The sequence below is a fragment of the Garra rufa genome, chromosome 25, assembly GCF_049309525.1.
Source record: "Garra rufa chromosome 25, GarRuf1.0, whole genome shotgun sequence".
In the NCBI taxonomy this organism is placed as follows: domain Eukaryota; kingdom Metazoa; phylum Chordata; class Actinopteri; order Cypriniformes; family Cyprinidae; genus Garra; species Garra rufa.
In genome coordinates, this window is record NC_133385.1 from 6779603 (window position 1) to 6801586 (window position 21984).

At 28.0% G+C, this 21984-nt stretch overlaps 1 protein-coding gene across 1 annotated transcript; it reads left to right on the top strand.

The window, feature by feature from the left end:
* The first annotated feature begins 199 nt into the window (after positions 1-199).
* Positions 200-20764, top strand: scamp2 (secretory carrier membrane protein 2). The gene is made up of 7 exons (XM_073831340.1): positions 200-339; positions 14558-14641; positions 14739-14813; positions 14908-15022; positions 17075-17203; positions 19015-19174; positions 20587-20764. The coding sequence occupies exons 1-7, from the start codon at positions 283-285 to the stop codon at positions 20747-20749; spliced, it is 783 nt and encodes a 260-aa protein (XP_073687441.1). The 5' UTR covers positions 200-282; the 3' UTR covers positions 20750-20764.
* The last annotated feature ends 1220 nt before the right edge of the window (positions 20765-21984 follow it).

The following is a 21984-nucleotide window of genomic DNA, read 5'->3' on the forward strand; positions in this document are numbered from 1 at the left end:
CGTGCTGTTTTAAAAAAATATATATATATTTTAGAACATCTTGAAATTGAAAAGCGGTGGAGTTTCAACTTAAAATCAGAACATTTCGTTTGCGAATATAATGTTTGATATGCAAAATATAAAGTTAACCACATAAAAATAACAATCTTCTACGTCGCCTGATGACGTCGCGGCGCATGCGCGTTACGCACTCACTACGGAAGTGCAGAGAGGAAACAGTACGGTGATCGCAGCTCCGGTGCCGCTCGGTTTGGACTCTAAAGGCGGATAAAGCCCATTATAATGTCGGGATTTGACTCCAACCCGTTTGAAGATCCAGTCGACGTCAATCCCTTCCAGGTGAGAAACGAGCCGTTGACAGGAGAAGCGCTTCTGAGGGCTTTAAACTCAAGTTTAGTGGAGTTCAACAGGGTTTGTGGGGATGATGGGGAGTTTTTGGGTCAGATGAGTTCGGTTCGGCTGTTGACGTGTCACGGTCGCTGATGCCGTTGGTGAGTCGGTTCTCGCCGGTGAAGGGTGTGGATCCGCGCAGGTTTGGCGACACGATGAAGGCCAGAGCGCCACTCCTAATAATGTCACAACATTGTCAAGCGGTAGGACTTTATAACTGCCTCAATGAGGCTCTGATCACCTGTGGGTCTTCTTTTTGCTCACTGAAGGCCACAAAATCAAGCTGGAATGCATCATATTTCTGAGAACATCTCAACAAGACGGTCTTTATGCTTTCTGTACAACAGGTTTTGCAATATTAAGAGAAATAATGCATTTTCCGTATTGAGTGAAAGCAATAACAAACATGGCAGATGCTACAATATACAATGCCAAAAGGTCAGGATATCATTTCATTCACAATGGTGTGTTTGACAAATAACATTTTTTTAAATAAATAGTAAGATTCTAGGTTTAAATACACTACTAGTCAAAAGTTTTTGAACAGTGAGATTCACCAAGCCTGCATTTATTTGTTTATTTATTTGTTTAAGTACAGCAGAAAGAGTACAATTTAAAAAAATAACCGTTTTATGTTTAAATATATTTTAAAATATCATTTATTCCTGTGATTTCAAAACTGATTTTTTTAGCATCATTACTCCAGTCTTTTGTAACATCACTTTTGATCAGTTTAAAGCATTCATCCTTTTGAAATCTTTTGAAACATTATAAATGTCTTTTTTAATCACTTTTGATCGATTTAAAGTATCCTTGCTAAATAAAAGTGTTAAAAAAATAAAATAAAAGCAATAATAAACATGGCAGATGCTACAATATACAATGCCAAAAGGTCAGGATATCATTTCACAATGGTGTGTTTGACAAATATATACATTTTTTTTAATAAATAGTAAGATTCTAGGTCACTCTACTAGTCAAAAGTTTTTGAACAGTGAGATTCACCAAGCCTGCATTTATTTGTTTATAAAGTACAGCAGAAAGAGTAAAATTTTGAATAAATAATCACTTTCTGTTTGAAAATATTTTAAAATATCATTTATTCCTGTGATTTCAAAACTGATTTTTTAGCATCATTACTCCAGTCTTTTCTAACATTATAAATGTCTTTATCATCACTTTTGATCAATTTAAAGCATTCATCCTAAATAAAAGCATTATTTTTCTATAACTTCATGGAGTCTAGCAGCCAATTCCTGTTAATTAACAACGATCCAAAGTTCAACAAAAACAGTATATAAACAGTAAATATTTTTACTATTTCAAATGACTGTTTTCTATTTGAATATATTTGAAATTGTAATTTATTTCTGTGATTTCAAGCTGAATTTTTAGCTCCAGTCTTCAGTGTCACATGATCATTCAGAAACCATTCTAATATTCTGATTTGCTGCTCAAAAAACATTTATTATTATTATGGTGTTGAAAACAGAGTCGATTTTTTTCAGGTTTCTTTGATGAATAGAAAGTTCAGAAGAACAGCATTTATCTGAAATAGAAATCTTTTGTAACATTATAAATGTCTTTATCATAGTAAGATTTTTAATGTTTTGAAAGAAGTCTCTTCTGCTCACCAAGCCTGCATTTATTTGATCCAAAGTACAACAAAAACAGTAAAAATCTGAAATAATTTGTACTATTTAAAATGACTGTTTTCTATTTGAATTTATTATAAAATTGAATTTATTCAATTTTATTCAATTTTAGATTGAATTTATTCAATTTTAGATTAAAGCGTATGTAAATATGAATGTATTTTAGGTGCATTTTGTTCACATTAATAGTCCTGCAGTGTGCAAATTCATTCACAATTTTAAAAGTGTAAATATGGCATGTAATAAAATGTTAATAAACAAACATTATATATTACATTATTGATTATTAATTTTTTTGCAGTTAACTTTAATAGTTCTGCTGTTTGGCAAAAGAAATGGAAAAAAGAAATGGCATGTAGTCACAACTTATATTATTATTCAAATACATTTAATCTTATAAAATTATAAATGTTCATGTTTTTAAAAGAAGTCTCTTATGCTCACGAAGGCTGCATTTATTTTGATGAAAAATACAATAAAAACAGTAATATTGCGAAAAATTATTACAATTTAAAAAAATAAAAATATGGCATGTAGTCTTAATTTATACTTATATTATAATTTAATAATAACAATAATAATAATACATTTAATGTTATAAAATTATAAATCTATACTTGTTTATGAAATTATAAAATGCTTAATAATATTAATTCAATTATTAAGTATTTAAGTTAAGATTTTTTAATGTTTTTAAAAGAAGTATGTTATGCTCTAAAGGCTGCATTTATTTTGATGAAAAAATACAATAAAAACAGTAATATTGTGAAATATTGCAATTTTTAAAAATAAAAATATGGCATGAGGTCTTAATTTATACTTATGTTATAATTTAATAACAATAATAATACATTTAATGTTATTGTTTATGAACTTATAAAATGCTTAAATAATATTAATTCATATATTAAATATTTAATATACGATTTTTTTCATTTTTTAAAAGAAGTCTCTTATGCTCACCAAGGCTGCATTTATTTTGATGAAAAATACAATAAAAACAGTAATATTGTGAATATTGCAATTTTTAAAAATAAAAATATGGCATGACTCATGAGTCTTAATTTATACTAATAATTTAATAATAATACATTTAATGTTATAAAATTTTAAATCTATACTTGTTGATAAAATGCCTAAGTAATATTAATTCAGTTATGTTTTAAAATATTACTACAATTTTTAAAAATAAAAATATGGCATGTAGTCTTAATTTATACTTATATTATAATTTAATAATAATAATAATGCATTTAATGTTATAAAATAATAAATCTATATTTGTTTATGAAATATAATATTAATTCAATTATTAAAAAAGTTAAAATTTCTTTTAATGTTTTTAAAAATTATTACAATTAAAAAACATGGCATGTAGTCTTAATTTACACTTATAATTTAATAATATTAATAATAATGCGGATAATGTTATAAAATAATAAATCTATGCTTGTTTATGAAATTATAAAATGCTTAAATAATATTAAGTTAATTATTAAGTATTTAAGTTAAGATTTTTGTATGTTTTAATATATTATTAATTTTTAAACAAAAATATAGCATGTAGTCTTGTTTTATTCTTATATTATAATTTAATAATAATAATAATAATAATACATTTAATGTTATACAATTTTTAATCTGTACTTGTTTATAAAATTATAAAATGCTTAATATTAATTCAATTATAAAATATTTAAGTTAAGATTTTTGTATGTTTTTATATATTATATATTATTAAAATCTTTAAACAAAAATATGGCATAGTCCTAATGTATACTTATATTATAATTTGCTGACTGACGCACACAGGCACATCACAGGTTGCTTTTATTTAATTGTGGTGTTCTTACAGTCTGTTTGTCATCTGGCATCTTTGTTGTGTTTTCATTGTCTGGAGTCTGATGTGGTTTCCATCTGTTTCCTTCACCTCTAATGCAGCAGAATATTGAGTTCAGGACAAAGCAAACATTCCTGTGAGATACTTCAGCTCCCCCTCAAAGGCAATCACAGATCGCCCGTCTGCCGCAACACAATAATAATTCAGATGTTGCATGCACCGGTTTGAGCTGTGAAGTGCTGACTCTGAAGCTTTTGATTCATGAAACTATTTGCAATTATTACATTGTATATCATGTTTCAAGAGGTGCGGCATAATAGCTGTAGGTTGTTAAATAGCCAGAAGAGAACGGCTCTGTAGATCACATGTGCACTCAGTGTTTGTCGAAGGCGTTGGTGTTTCAGTCTTTCTCTATGCTTGATTTGCAGATAAGGAATCTGTAGTTAAAGGTTCAGATATCTGAATGATCGTGGGTTAATCCTCAATAATGTCATTGACCCAGCTAGTTGAACGTCAGAAATCTTGTCGGATCTGATTCAGGACATAAACATTTAGGCCCGGTTTCCCAGACAGGGCTTAGACTAAGCCAGGATTAGACCATAGTTCAGTTAGGACATTTAAGTAATTTTTATAAACATGCTTAGAAAAAAGCATTACTGGTGTGCATCTTGAGACAAAACAAAGGCACTGATTTTTAAAATCAATCAGTGCAATTTTATTTCAGTTGAAACAACTCAGACTTACATTTTAGTCTAGGACTAGGCTTAAGCCTTGTCTGCGAAACCGGGCCTCAAAGCACATTTAAAGGTTAAGTCTGTAATTAGGTTGGCTTGTCAGTGACATGTAAATAACGTGCTAATCATGCTAGAAACTTGCTAACCATGTTAGAAACATTTTAATGTGGTAACACTTTACAATAAGGTTTCTAAATTAACTACGAATGAACAATACTTCTACAGCGTTTATTAATCTTAGTTAATGTTAATTATTAAAATCACAAGTTGTGTGTTTGTTAACATTAATGCACTGTGAACTAATGAGCAACTATTTTTAACTAACATTAACAAAGATTAATAAACAGTGCAATAAATGGAGTTCATTGTTCGTTCATGTCAGCAAATGACAACTTATTTAAAATTGTTAACAGTAATTTTAGAAATTTAGATGCCAGTTTTACATTTACATTAGGGCTGGGCGATATGGCAAAAATGTAATCTCGATATTTTTTTCCCCATATTGAACGATAACGATATATATTTCGATATAAGCTGTTGATGTTGCCAGCTTTAAAATAGTATCCCAACAATGACTAAAGCCACAAAAATGAAAGGGTTCATTAAATTACATTTAAAGTATAGTTTATTAACAAAAACAGATTTGGCCTTAAAAATTAAAACAACTTACTAAAATAAATTAAAAAAATAAAAGTTGTGACAGAGTATGGTAAATGAGAGTAAATGTACAAAATGTAAACATAAAATTATTGTAAAAACATAATTTGTAACACAATTATTTATTTATTTATTATTATTATTATTAACACAATTGTTTATTTTCTCTATTATAGGTTGAGCTATTTAAATTAGAGGCAACCACTGCATTTTGAAACAATCTACAGTATAAATAACAAAAAATTACGACACGGTTCTTTCTTAATCGTATTAAGTGCAGATAATTTAGCCATAAACAAAGTAGGCTACTCTCTAAATATTCAAAGTGCAAATAGAGACGGATATTTCAAGCATGATACAGAGCTATAGACATACACAACCTATCATAGCCTACATACAAATAACAGCCTAGATATGTCATGTAGCCTAATTTGCGTGCATTGGGGGGATTAAAATTGCTTTTGAATGCGCGTGCGTTTTTTGCTTTCGGTTTCAGTTTTAACAATCGCGCCAAACTCTCAGCTGAGCTAAGAGTCACTTTTCAGGTAGCCAAACCACTTATATAACGGAATTCGTGCTACCTTTTTTGTCGACAATTTCAACATCTTTGGATAATAACTCGAAGTTAGTTTCACTTTCGTCGCTGCATCCTCTCTCTTTTTTTTTGTCGTCCTGGTGTTAAGTTTGCTTCGCAAAGTGCGGTAGGAAATGAACTTTGTACTTTGACGTGCACACGCACGCTGTACGCTGATTGGCTGTTGTCGCATATTTCTGCTGTGTGATTGTAGGGGTGGGAATCTTCAGGCACTTCACGATCCGATCCGATTCCGATTCTGGGAGTCACGATCCGATTCCAAAACGATTCTTGATCTACATTTTTTCCCCAATTAATTCTTCTGCTGTGCAATACAACTTTACAATTTTAAAAACATGTAAAATTGCAGTTTATATGCTTTTTGTTTATAGTTGAAATCTCTGTAAAAGTAGGTGTGTCAATCTTCACTTTCAAGATTCAATTTAATTTAATTACTGTTTTAATTATTAACTAAATATCATGATGCTCACATTCTTAGTTTTCAATAGTACTGCACATGGCTACATTTTCATATGTTTTATATCAAATTTATTTTGTGCCAATTTTACTTTGTTTTAAAAAAGTACCTTGCTTATATAGTTTAAAAAATAATTACTTATTTAAAATAAGTGTTCTTTAGGTATCTGAAAGTTTACAGACAATAGTTTTTCTTTTTTCCTCAGCATTACTGCCGTTTTATTATTACTGATGAGATCATAGACAGGCAGCTTTAACAAACTAATGCACAGCAGTGGCGAACGGTGAATTTTTTTTTAACCATGCTTAGTGCTAAAACCACCAGTAATACCAAAAATAATTATATCTTTTTAGATTATTTAGAAACCAATAAAATCAGAGACGAAATCATATTTTAATATTTCCTCTTTTCCCTGTTTATTATTATTTTAAAAAATTATAGACATTTTATATAGGCTATTTTTTTCAGTGGACTTTCACATTTTGAATTGTTGAGAAATTATGATAATATACAGTTAGAATGTTTTTTTTAATTTTTGTTTTTGATTTGATTTAGTCGAGTAAGTTGTGCATCAAACACAATATGATTTTCGGCAATCAGGATCTGGCAGCAACAGCGCGTTTTTCCGCTTGGGCGAGCGCTTCGCGGACAGCTTACCCCGCGAATAAAGTCATACGCATGACAGAAAAACAGAGAATGCGCATCAATTCTGAGGAGTCGAGGAAGATGCGGAGAATCTGCTTGCCCGGAAGATTCTATCTCAAATAAGGGATCAACTTATAAGCATGTTTATATTATTTAACACGTGAACGCAGTCTCTCTGACAGCCTGGGTATGTGGAGCATTAGCAGCTTATATGGACGGAACGCCACTGATGCACAGATCTATTTCGATATATCAGATGTTTTGTCCTGCTCTAAAAACATAACTGACTGTCTGTACAGTTTCGTTTAAAACTATTTGAAAACGCAAGTGCATTTAACCGCATCTGCAATCGAGCTTTAGGGCAAACAAACACAAAGCGCACGCGAAAGTCTGTCAGTGCATCTAATAGTACTGCATTCCAGACGGCAGAAATGAAAGCATAACTTAAGTAAAACACGGCGGGTGGAAGCACACAATGTCAAGCAGTGCGCACGAGTCTCACAGTGCAAATGCTGTGTAATGAAGTCAGCCGCGTCTCTAGCCCGCACACGTGCCATATGCGGAGAAAAAAAAAAAAAAAGCTCAGAATCGATTCTGAAATATTAGGAATCGATTCAGAATCGTTGAAGAGAGAATCGCGATGCATCGGAGAATCGATTTTTTCTCCCACCCCTATGTGATTGGCTCTTAGATTAATCCATATCGAGCAAAAAATGTCTAGAGCCTATCATCGTTATTAACATAAATTTTATCGCGATTCGATATGATATCGTTTATCGGCCCAGCCCTAATTTACATCTAATTTCATTATATTTTAATATAATGTATAATATATTTTTATTTTACATATTTATGAATATATTAAGTTACTTTTTTGTTATATTTTGATTTTCTTACATTTTAGTAATTTTTTAATGTGCTATTGTCATTATTGTTATTTTTATTGTTGTTGGTAGTTATCATCATTAAGCTTTAATTTCAGTTTTAGTCATTTTAGTATTTGAACTAATTTATTAGTATTTGAAGTATTGAAGTATTTTTTAAATTTGAAGTATTTTTTCAGTTAGTTACTAAAGCAAAAGTGCTTTTATGTCCATAGAAATCTAAGTGTCTAAGGTTTCAAATAGGTTTTTGGAGAATAAAATGTCAAAATTTGGTTGAAATAATATTGAAACACAATATTTATGTACAAATTTAAACAACATGCTTATTCTGACTTGTGCATATTAAAATTTTTTGGGTCATACTTCACAATAAGGTGACTTTAACTAACATGAACGAACAATGAACAGTACATGTATTACAGTATTTATTCATCTTTGTTGCTGTTAATGAATAAAAACACAGTTGTTCATCGTTAGTTCATGCAGTTCACAGTGCATTAACTAACTTGTGCTTTTAATAATGCACATGTTTAATTAATAAATGCTGTAGATGTACTGTTCATTCTTAATTCATGTTAACTAATGTTGTTAACTAATGAACCTTATTGTAAAGTGTTACAGATGTTTATTTTTCTATCATTTGGTGAGATTACAAATGACCACAAGTTGAAGGACAAAAAACTAGGGCCTTTGTTGTAACGCGTAATGTACATTAGCTCTATTGTTTAGAATACATTTATGTATTTCAACAGTTTTATGCAATATTTTTGAACAAATTATTTTTGCATCAGCGCTATTATATATGTATTTTAAGTCATTTTAAAGGCTATTGTTCACTTACATCTACATTTTTATAACCACAAAAAAGCCTAATTGTAATTAAAGGCCCCTTTGAAATCCATTTTTAATTTGTCCATACTCTGTTTTAATGGTTATTTTTTTTAAATCAAAAAGCATGTCTAATTAATTTATTTTTACAGTTTTATTTTATACCAAATTCTTTTCCATTACTTTTCTGGATTAATTCCATTAAAATTAAACAATCAAAAACATCTACAGTTAATTGATTTTATTGAAAATAAAATGTTATTAAAGGATTAGTTCACTTCCATAACAACAATGCACAGATAATGTACTCACCTCCTTGTCATCCAAGATGTTCATGATGTCCTTCTTTCCTCAGTCGTAAAGAAATTGTTTTTTTGAGGAAAACATTTCAGGATTTCTCTCTTTATAATTGATATGGATGGCGCCCCGAAGTTTGAAACTTCCGAAATGCAGTTTAAATGCAGCTTCAAAAGGCTCTAAACGATCCCAGTCAAGGAGGAAGTGTCTTATCTAGCAAAACGATCGGTTATTTTCAATTTATATACTTTTTAACCTCAAATTGTCTTGTCTCATCTCTGCGCAGCGCATGCGGAATACAGTTAGGGTACGTCTAAAAACTCCCATCTCCCATCAACTTCAAAATCACCTTAGATCGCTGCAAAAGTACCGACATAGTGTTTACAAAGTGAACATACAAAGTAGGGATGCTCATTTCGGTTAATTTTCCTGACCGACAACCGCTGCTCGTTATCCGAACATTAACCGTTAACTGATAAAATTAGAATAATAAATTAGTTTAAAATAAAAATAAAACGCACGAGTATCTGTGATGATACATTAAAAATACAAACAAATGTTTTATTTTAACGTGCAAACAGCAGCATACAGAGCAACAACAAAAACTGTATTGACATATACTTAAATTATCACGCATCAGCAGTGCTTCTGAACAGAGAAAATCTGAATGAAAAAAAAGAATAGGATATAAATAGGCCTACACTAAATATGTATAAATTAAATAACTACCTAATTAAGATGACAAAACTAAAACACACTGAATCCTTTTATTTAACTGTACCGGTCTTATTCTTCTCGTCGGACATAAAAATATATAGCAGGCCAGCCGATACCTCAGTGTGCCTAGTTTTTAACATGTCCACATGCTGTACGGATAGGCAGGACCCGCTGCCTGTTAACTCTTAGATCCGCAAAAAAAACACCATCACAAAAACCCTTTCAATTTGCGGTTCGGGACTTCCATCCACTGTCATATGCGTGTGGAGAAGCGCGTGTTTTACAGCGTTCAGCAATAGCCAATCACAGACATGTATGTTGATTTGATTATCACTGTGGCCAATCAGAGGAGGCTATGTTACAATCCACTCACCAACCAAAGTGCCGGTTTCAGTTTTGCTGAAACTACACTTTCGCGAACTCTCTTATTAAAACAAAGAAAGTGTTGGCATTATATAAATAAGAGATTAATTGTGCAGTGTAAAGGTTATTTTATTACTTTTTAATAACTTTATGAGATTGCGATGAACTACTCTAGGATGAGTGATAGCTTTCCAGTGATTGTAACGGGAGCGCCTATTGCGCACTTTCTAGACTATAATTCATTCAGAATTTGAATACATTCACTCACGGATTCACTCTCTAATAACCCAATAACGCCACTTGCCATTGAGTTGCATATACTACATCTGTTTACTAAGTAAAGGTGAAGCGAAATATGTCTGTACAGCCACACTGCACGTGTCGACATGCGCACGTGAGTAAACAGATAACTTACAAATAGCATTATTTCTTTCACCATGCAGCAAACGTAAAAAAAAAAAAAAAAAGAATAGAAAAAAACCCTTTTAAACCGTTTAACTGATAGTAATAATCGGTTAAAATTCTTACTGGCGGTTAACGGTTAAACGGTCAATATGAGCATCCCTAATACAAAGAAACTCAAACTCCCTTTACAAAAAAAAAAAGGTAAAAGCAGCATTATAGGACGATTTTGACATTGAAGACATAAATGAGATGGGAGTTTTTAGACATACCCTAACTGCATTGACCCAGATTCTGCTGCGCAGAGACGAGACAAGACGAGCTTTTGAGGTTAAAAAGTATATAAATTGTCAATTTGTTTCGAAAATAACCGATCGTTTCGCTAGATAAGACCCTTCCTCCTCGGCTGGGATTGTTTAGAGCATTTTGAAGCTGCATTTAAACTGCATTTTGGAAGTTCAAACTTCGGGGCGCCATCCATATCCATTATAAAGAGAGAAATCCTGAAATGTTTTCTTCAAAAAAACACAATTTCTTTACGACTGAGGAAAGAAAGACATGAACATCTTGGATGACAAGGGGGTGAGTACATTATCTGTACATTGTTGTTATGAAAGTGAACTAATCCTTTAAGTAAAATATATATATATATATATTTTGGTAGGAAATTAGTCGTTTAGATTAGTCGTTAGTGGCAGCCCTACAAAAAACACAATATAAATGTAATTGTTTCTATTTTTGTTTTGCTGATTGTCAGTTCTGTTGTGATTTTCCACATCCTCTTGTTATGAATGTCAGGTCTGAAGTGCGTTTTTTGTTGTTGTTGTGTGTCTGTAGTGTTGAACGAGAGTGATATGGCTTAAAGAAGTAGTTCACTTACAGAACAAAAATTTACAGATAATGTACTCAGTCTCACCTCCTTCTCATCCGATATGTTCTTGTCTTTCTTTCTTCGGTCGTAAGGAAATTGTCTTTTGAGGAAAATATTTCAGGATTTCTCTCCATATAATGGACTTCTATGGTTCCCCCGAGTTTGAACTTCCAAAATGCAGCTTCAAGTGTCTCTAAACGATTCCAGCTGAGGAATGAAGGGTCTTATCTAGCAAAACGATTGGTTATTTTCTAAAAAAAATTACAATTTATATACTTTTTAACCTCGAATGCTCATCTTGTCTAGCTCTGTGTGTACTCTGTGTTGAGATTAAAAAGTATCTCATTTGTAAACGTTTTTAGAAAAGAATCAGTCGTTTCGCCAGATAAGACCCTTCTTTCCTCGTCTGTGATTGTTTAGAGTCCTTTAAACCTGCATTGAAACTGCATTTTGGAAGTTCAAACTCGTGGGCACCATAGAAGTCCACTATATATATACTATATAATCCTGAAATGTTTTCCTCAAAAAAAAAACATACTTTCTTTACATCTGAAGAAAGAAAGACATGAACATCTTGGAAGACAAGGGGGTGACTACATTATAAAGTGAAATATTCCTTTAAGGCCTGTGGGAAAGAAAGCAGGTGTGTTTGTCAGGAAAGCCTGCAGAGACACAGTCAAACTAAACTATTACATATTTTACAGTGCTTATCTTACTTTAGCTTAAAAGTACGTTATGCAAGTTGTGACGTCCGTTTGGAACGAGAACATTTTGCAGCTTAGTTTTAATAGTGGTTTTTATAGGACGGTGAGTTTGGTTTCTTTGATTTGTCTTTCTGAGGATGAAGGAAGTTCTCCGTGTGTGTTGTGTTTCACGTGTCCCACATTGGGTAAACATTGAGTTTCTTCCTGTAGTCCTGTCCTGACGGACTCATGCCGCACCAGATGTGATTAATAAGTACTGGAGATTCACATTAGTAATGTCTGGACGAATACATGCACTTTGGACAGATTATGTTGTTCTCGTCTGCATGTATCTGAGAATGGCTCAAACTGGAACACCTTTATTGGCATTATGGTAACACGTTTTGCATGGGCAAACAAGACGCTGTATTTTCATAACATGTAGAAATGGAGCTGAGATGCTTCGATATTCTTCCTGTGATGAATCAGATCTGCATCTGCAGCTGCTGTGGTTTGAAATTGTGAAGTGATGCACAATATGAGCTGAATTAGTGAGGAAGGATCTATGCTGATTTCAGGATTTTGGTTCCTCGTTGTGACCACATAGGCGTCTAAATTACGGACAGATGATTAAGACCTATTCACTCTCTGCAATGATGTCACTGCATATTGTAAATGAGGCGTGTGACTCAGTAAAAACTTGTGAGTCACTCATTTGTCACATTTTCAGTTGGTTCTGGAGACTTTAAAAAGTAATAATATTATGTTGAATATATAAAAAAAAGTAAAATGAGTAATTTGGTAACACTACAATACAAAAAGGTTCATAACATTAGTTAACTACATTAGTGTGAATGAGCAATACTTTTACTTTATTTATTAATCTTAGTTAATTTGATCATTTACTAATGCATTATTAATATTAATGCAAAAGTTGTTTGTTAACATTAGTTAATGCACTGTGAACTGTATTTTTAACTAACACCAACAAAGATTAATAAATAGTGTAGTAAATAAATATATTGTTCATTGTTCGTTCATGTTAGTTAATACATTAACTAATGTTAACAAATGACACCTTATTGTAAAGTGTTACCAGCCAGTTTTACGTAAAATTTTTCATCTGATTTCTTTATTTTTATGACATATAATTTTTTTTAAATGTTTTTTAAATTTTGATAATAAAAAATCTAAAAAAGTTTTTTGTTATATTTTCTTAAATGTTAGTAATTTTGTCATTGTTGTTGTTAGTTATTATTAGTATTATATAGTTTTAATTTCAGTTTTAGTCATTTTAGTATTTGTAAATATATATATATATAAATATTATAAATATTTAACTATTTTTCTACATTTTGTTTAATTGTTTATGTATGATAGAATATATACATATATGTATGTATTGTAAATGTTCTAAATTTAGGAAAAATAGGATTTATTATTTATTATTTTATTATTTTTATTATTTAATATTTTAATATTTAGTAAATTTAGTAAATTTGCTTTGTTTATCTAATTATATATATATATATATATATATATATATATATATATATATATATATATATATGTATATGTGTGTGTGTATGAAAAAATAGATTTGAAAATTTAGAATAACATTTAGTAATATTTAAATATTTAGAAAAAGTACTAAATTTGCTTTAATTGTTCATCTAATGTCTAATATATAAGTCTAGTCTAGTATTAAGTTCCAATTTTATATATATATATATATATATATATATATATATATATATATATATATATATATATATAAGCATGTTGTGTAAGCATATTATCATTTTATAATATTTAATACATTTAATTAGATTATTTATATACATACATATATATTTCAACATATTATCATTTTATAATAATTCTATATATATATATATATATATATATATATATATATATATACACACATATATAAATAATTAAATTACCTACAGTTTCAATGTTTTAATGTTTATATATATATATATATATATATATATATATATGTATGTATATAAAATATAATTATTGTTATTATAATTATTAGTATAAATCTATAGTATTATTTAAGCATATTATTATTTTATAATAATTATATATATATATATATATATATATAGTTAAATTACTCAGAGTTACTACATTATAAATTACATACAGTAATATGAAAAGTTCCGATGCAAAAGCCTCTAAGTTCTGTTTAAAATGTTTTTCTAAAATGAGCATTTTTATCAGTCTCTTAAGTTTATTTTCAGTTATTCCACTTTAAATGGCAATGAAAAGAACTGTTAATTGCCATTAAAGTGAAATGATCGAACCTACACTTAAGAGCCTGATAAAAATGCTCATTTTAGAAGAAAATTTCAAATGGCACTTAGAGGCTTTTGCATCGGAACTCTTTATATATATATATATATATATATATATATGTCTGTGTGTGTGAATAAATAATAATGTGTGCCATATCCTTCTATTATGCATAATATATGCATTATTATTTAATAATAATAATAATAATTAATTTGTTCGTCTCTTTCAGGATCCGTCTGTCACTCAGGTGACCAACTCTGGAATCGATCGAATTGAAAGCTTCAGTCCGTTTCCTGATGGCAACTCAGTGATGGTGAGTCTAGCCAACATCATTTCAGTGGTATCCTTATCTTTAGAATTGTGCTCTGAACTCCCAATAAATCCCAATAATTCACAATTTTTTTCTTCAGGGAAGCACCATCCCAGCCTCTGGTGCCCCATCTCAACCCGCTGTCCTGCAGCCGTCAATGGATCCCAGTCCACAGGTCAGCATCTCACACACACACACACACACAAATATACCTGATCTCTGCATGATTTTAAAGGCTCTAACCAGCCCGTGTCTGTCTGTGTGCGCAGGCCACGGCTGCAGCTGCGCAGGCCAATCTGCTTAGACAGCAGGAGGAGCTGGAGAAGAAAGCAGCCGAGCTGGATCGTCGAGAACAAGAACTGCAGAGCAGAGGAGCGCCCACAGGTAACACACACCACTTTAGATCTGCAGTTTGTGTATTAGAGGCCTGGATGACATATTAGATTGCATGAGATGCATTATCCCTCAATGCAGTGCATCTGACTTCATCTTGCACTTTCGGTGTGATGAATAAACTTATTGTAATAACAGCCAGTTTTTATGATCTTGACACATAATTTATTCAGACTGGCACAAGTTAAGACACACGTTTATACACAACTACAATGAAATGTAAGATTATAACTATATGCCATTTGCTGAATTAACATTAACTATTATCATTTTTGTTAATATATTTTTAATTAGATTTTTTTTTTCAGTTTAATTTTAGTCAAAGTTTTAGTAATTTTTTATTGTGTTTTTGTCATATTTATTAAATTTTGTAAATTGAAATATTCCTAGATCATTATTACTATGTTTTAGTTTAAGTTTTAGTCAGGGTTATTATAGTTAAGTAAACCATAAAAATCTCATTATTTAAAATAAATTTAAATTTTAAGTTCAGTAAAATAAATTTTAATAATTAAAAATATAAACTTTTATTTTTTTCAGTTAGTTCCCAAGGCATTTTTTTTTCCCGTTTAGTTTAATTTAATGTACTAAATCAGAATCAGAATCATAAAGATTATTATTTTTGTTATTAAAATAAATATTTTCAAATATTTTTAATGTTGAAAGATTCAATGTGCTCTTATTTTCAATGTTGTTCCAGGTAAAAACAAGTTTTATCAGAATAATAACTTGTCCAGTCAAATCTCATTTTATTTTCTTATTCAACATTAATTAAAATAAATTACATTTTCAAGTTTTTTTTTAATATTTATGTTTAATTTTTAGCTTTATTTAGGTTATCTAAACTAAAACTGAACCATAAAAATATCATTATTTAAAATAAATTAAACTTTAAATTTAGTAAAATTATAATAATGAAAAATATAAACTTATTTTATTTCAGTTAGTTCCCAAGGCATTATTTTTCATTTTCATTCAGTTTTTTTTTAGCTTTATTAAAATAAATATTTTCAATATTGAAAAATCAGTGTGCTTTTAATTTTAATGTTCAAACTAAAACAAGTTTTTTAAATTTTATTCCATATAATCTTTCATCAGAATAATAACTTCTCAATTCTCATTTTATTTTCTTGTTCAAATTAAATTAAATTAAAGAAGTTTTAGAAGTTTTTTCTAATATTTATATTTCATTTTCAGCTTTATTTCAGTTATCTAAACTAAAACTGAACCATACAAATATTTTTATTTAAAACAAATTAAACTTTAAATTTAGTCAAATGAATAATAATAAAAAATATAAACTTTTATTTCAGTTAGTTCCCAAGGCATTATTTTTCATTTTCATTTAGTTTATCTAGATGTAATGAGAAAGACCTTTTATTAAAATAAATTAACCAAAAAAAATAATTAATTAATCAATTAATTAATTAATTAGAAAAGGGAATGAAATAACTAAAACTGAAATGAAATCAGCTTTACAATAAAAATGACACAAAATATTTCTAAATTTATGTTTTTATTTCTTTATTTTATTTGATAACTAAATAAAATATAAACATTAAATGCAAATAAAAACTATAATAGCATCTCAAAGATACTAAACCAACACTGGTTTTAGTTATTGTGTAGTTTAACTTCAACGAAAAGAAAATGAGAACTAGCTGAAATAAAATAAGTTTTAATATCATTAAATATTATTTCATAGTAATTAATAAAATATATTTAATGTATTAGTTTAATTGAATTGAATGATTATTGATACTTTTTTCATTAAATCTATTTTTTAAACTCAGTTTATTTTATTTAAAGTATTAAAAATGTTTTAGTATGCTTTTCATAATAATTTCAAACTAATAATATACATTATACAGTGCACAGCATGCTAATATTCCATTCTGAGTTTGTTTACACACAGATCTGAATTCACACAGTTGCGTAACTCAACAGACTGTAGCGCCTTTATTTGTTGTGAGTGTTTGTCAAGTTGCTTCTGAGGATTGTGGGATATAGGCGTCTGTCTCACCTCACCCTTGTTCTCCTCAGGCAAACAGAACAACTGGCCTCCTCTTCCCAAATTCTTTCCCATCAAGCCTTGCTTCTACCAGGACTTCTCTGAGGAGATCCCGCAGGAGCATCAGAGACTCTGCAAAATGATTTATTACCTGTGGATGTGTGAGTTTACAGGCCTCTGATGCATCAACACAACTCAAAATTATGCTTTCGAAATTTCTTATTACATATTCCTGCTCTTAATGTTCATTCTTATTTTATGAATTTTTTCCATATTATCTTTCATCAGCATAATACCTCTTTCAGTCAATTCTCAATTCTCCTTTTATTTTCTTGTATTAAATTGAATTTTAAGTTTTTAAAGTTTTTTCTAACATTTATATATTTTTTCAGGTTTCCAAAATTAATTTTTACAGTTTTTATTTTTATTTTATAATATGTTCAGTAAAAATTTACTGAATAAAGTTTATAATTCTTGCTTTACATTAAATTAAAATACATTTTAAAGTTTTTTCTAATATCTGTATATCAATTTTTAGGTTTATTTCAGTTATCTAAACTAAAACTAAACCATAAAATATAATTTCACAAACTTTAAATTTAGCAAAATAAATTAAAATAAAAAAATATAAACTTATTTTATTTAAGTTGCTAAGGGATTATTTTTCATTTAGTTTAGCTTGATTAAATCAGATTTAGAAATCAAAAAGAACTAAAATTAAATAAAATAATTAATAAAAAATAAATAAAATAAAATAAACAAGAACATTTATTTTCTTGTTTAACATTAAATTAAAATACATTTTCATAGAATCTATTATTTTTTTAAATATTTTTTTATTTTTATATGCAATTTCTTTATTTAAATTTTAGTGTAAGTTTTAGTCATTTTATTAAGTACTTTTGTCATTTTTAATTTTAATTTTTATTGTAAGTTTTGGTCATTTTATTTAGTGCTTTTGTTATTTCTATTAGGTTTTTCTAAATTCTATTAATATTTAATTTTTTTGTTTTTTCAGTTTTAGTAATTGTAGTATTTAAATCTCAGCCATCATATTTTATAAGTATTTATTAATATTTTACATTATTTTTCATTTTTATATTTTAAATTCAATTTTAGTGCAAGTAATTTTATTAAATGCTTTTGTTATTTTTATTAGGTTTTTAAATATATATATATATTTTTTATTAATTTATTAATTTATTTTTATTTCAATTTTGGTACACGCAGTATTTATTGTATTTTATTTTTTGTTACCAAGGCAACATTTGTCATTTTGAATTTTTTATATTTCTATTTAATTTTAAGCTTCATTTCAGGTAGCCAAAACAAATTTGTATAATTTCCTTGCTAATTATATTATGTTTCTTATTTTGAATGTTGTTCCAAGTAAAAATAAGTTGGTAACACTTTCATCATTAGACTTTTCACTATTTTGAAATGTTCAATTCTCATTTTATTTTCTTCATGAACATACAGTGTTATTTTAGTATTGTTTATATACTATTATAAGTTTATATGTTGAGTTCATTTTAATTATTTTAATTATTTTTTGTAATCCGCCTGTCATTCATTTATTTATATATTTATTTATTTTATAATTGTTTATTATTATTATTATTATTTATATTTTTTTCAGATTCAGTTTAGTAGTTTTTGTATTTGAACTAAAACCTTATTTTTAAGGTTTTCGGTCTCATTTATATATTTTTTCCAGTTAACGAAAAAGTTTTTTTATATATATATATATATATATATATATAACATTTTAACTAACTATAATAGTTAAGGAGCTTTAGTTATCAATAACTTATATAAAAATATGCATTATTGCATCGTAACATATCTAATGAACTTGGAAATGTATCAGTTTAAAAAGCAAGTCAAATTTTTTTTTGAACTCATTGTAATACATTTAACTCCAATATTGTGGATGAAGATGTGAGGTTTACATATATTTGTGTGTTTTCAGGGCAGTGCGTGACGCTGTTTCTGAACGTTCTGGCCTGTCTAGCTGAGTTCACCGCTAGCACGTCTGCAGGCGTGGATTTCGGTCTCTCCATCCTCTGGTTCATCCTGTTCACTCCGTGCTCCTTCCTGTGCTGGTTCAGACCCGTCTATAAAGCCTTCAGGTGAGTCTGTCTTTCCTACAGCAGCAGAGAGTTCAGATGATTCATGCACACTTCAATTATTGAAAGATTTCTGACAGTTTCTTCAGTTTTGAAGCTCTATTATGAATATTTGTATGCTATTTTAGTATATATAATTTTTTTTTATAATTTTGAGACTCTGGAATATTTGTGTATTATAGTGTATGTTATAGTGTTGATTTTCTTTTTTTTTTTTTTTAAATGCGTTTTTATTTAAAAAATATATAAATAGTTTTATAAATAGTTATTTATTTATTTATTATTATTATTAATATTTAGCTTATTCAACTTTAATTTGTTAGTTTTAGTAATTTAAAATGTACTTATTTAAGTTTCATTTCTGATATCTCCTTTAATTTTCAGACTATTATGAGAATATTATTATTATTTAGCTTATTACGCTTTAATTTACATCAGTTTTATTTTATTTCAGTTTCAGGTCTGACATCTCTTTTAATTTTAAGACTATTATGAGAATATTATTATGACATTTGTGTATTATTATAGTGTTTATTAATATTTTGAATGAGCTTTTATTTTTGTATTTCTAGTTTTTATTTTTATTTTAGATTAAGTTTGAGTAATTTTGTTATTTGTTATTATTATTATTATTATTGTTTAGCTTTTTATGCTTTAATTTACATCAGTTTTAGTAATTAACAACTTAAATTTATTTTATTTCAGTTTCAGGTCTAACATCTTTAATTTTGAGACTATTATAAGAATATTATTATGATATTTGTATAATATAGTATACAAATCATATTTTGAATTAGCTTTTATTTTTGTATTTATAGTTTTCATTTTTATTTTAGTTTAAATTGTATTATTATTATTATTAAGCTTATTTTGAGACTATGGAAATATGATATTTGTATACTGTTTGTTTGTAGTGTTTATTATTATTATTATTATTAGTGTTATTAGCTTTTTTTATTAGGATGTTTGTATATTATTATACTGTTTATTAATATTTTAAGTGAGCTTTTATTGGTTATATTTTTTTAATTTTAGTTTTAGTGATTGTTATAAATTTGGTCATTTTTTATTTATTACAATATCTGCATCTAAAATAATTATTAAAATAGCTTTATTGAATTATTTAAATATTTTTTTGTTAATAAATAATAAATACATTTTAAATTTTAAAGAAATTCTGCTCAAATTAATATAAATGTAATATTAATATTAAAAGAAATATATAATAGTTAGAATTTAAGCTTTAGTAATTTTAGCATTTCAACAACTTTTATTTTATTCTTAGTTTAGAACATTTTATTTAGGCAACATTTCAGATTCTCAGAATGTTAAACTTTCCCAATCAATATTTATATTGTTTTATTGTCAATATGTTTCTGTCTCTTTAACAGTTAACATCTTTCTTTCTCTTTCAGGTCTGACAGCTCCTTCAATTTCTTCTTCTTCTTCTTCGTTTTCATCGCTCAGATCGCTGTGTCGGTGATTCAGAGCGTCGGTATTCCTAATTGGGGCAACAGGTACAGTAGAGCTCAGCTGAGATGGCTCTATACAGCTTTCCCTGTGCTTCATTCAGAATGACAGTAGGGACCAGGGTTAGGGAGCATTAAAGGACTATGTGACGCAAACTTCTCTGAGCTGGACGTTTGTGTTTCTCCTGTGTGACAGATGACTTTCTGACGCTCGGCTCTTTCTTCTGTCTCTTTGACGAGTGTCTCTTCCTGCACTAACGGTTTTCTGCTGCTGGACTTCCTTTTAAACTCTTGCTTCCTGTCTGAAGTACGTCCTCTCGCTCTTTAAACCTCTTGCTTTATGTTTTCCTCTTGAAGCAGCGGCTGTCAATCTGATAGAGACGTGTTTGATTTCTCAGTTCTCTTGACAACTTTAGTTTCTCAAGATTTTTTTGAGACTATTATGAGAATATTGTTGTGAGAATGATTGGGTTGATTCAGACTGATATTATTATTATTTTTGCTATTGTTATTTTTTTATATATGCATTTCCTTTAATGTTCACAATTTTGTAGAATATAATTGCGAATATATTTTTTAAAAGAATTATATATATATATATATAATAAGAGTTATATTCCATTAATATTCTATATAACTATAAAAATAAATTCTAAAAATGAAAAACAATTTTATATACATTTTGATTCATTTTAAATAAAACAAAAATTATAAAATTATATATAAAAAATTCTACTTATATGCTATAAAATTATATTTTAAAAATGAAAACAATTCACATATATATATATATATATATATATATATATATATATATATATATAAAAATATAACTTAATTCATTCTAAATAAAACGTGTGTGTGTGTGTAAAATTCTTATAAATATTATATATATTATATTTATATTCTATTAAATTAAATTCTAACTATGAAAAAAATTCTCGTTATTTTTGAAGAATTTTACATATATGTTTTACTTAGAATGAATGAAATTATATTTATAATCTATAAAATTTAGTTCTAAAAATGAAAATATTTTCTCATATATATATATATATATATATATATATATATATATATGAGATATACATAGGTTGATTCATTTTAAATAAACATAGAATTATAATTTATAAACATTTATAATTTATAAAAATTCTACTTATATAGAATTCAATTCTAAAGATGAAAACAATTCATATATATATATATATATATATATATATATATATATATATATATATAAAAATTTAATTCATTCTAAATAGAACATATATATTTATTTATTTATTTAATATTTGTATTCTATAAAACGTAATTCTAAAAATGAAAACAATTCTCATAAAT

Excerpts from the sequence above, each read along its gene's own strand:
- scamp2 (XM_073831340.1), top strand. The coding sequence starts at position 283 with ATGTCGGGATTTGACTCCAACCCGTTTGAAGATCCAGTCGACGTCAAT. Across the intron at positions 14,642-14,738 it reads CTGATGGCAACTCAGTGATG|GGAAGCACCATCCCAGCCTC; the intron begins GTGAGTCTAGCC and ends TTTTTTCTTCAG. Across the intron at positions 17,204-19,014 it reads GATTTATTACCTGTGGATGT|GGCAGTGCGTGACGCTGTTT; the intron begins GTGAGTTTACAG and ends GTGTGTTTTCAG.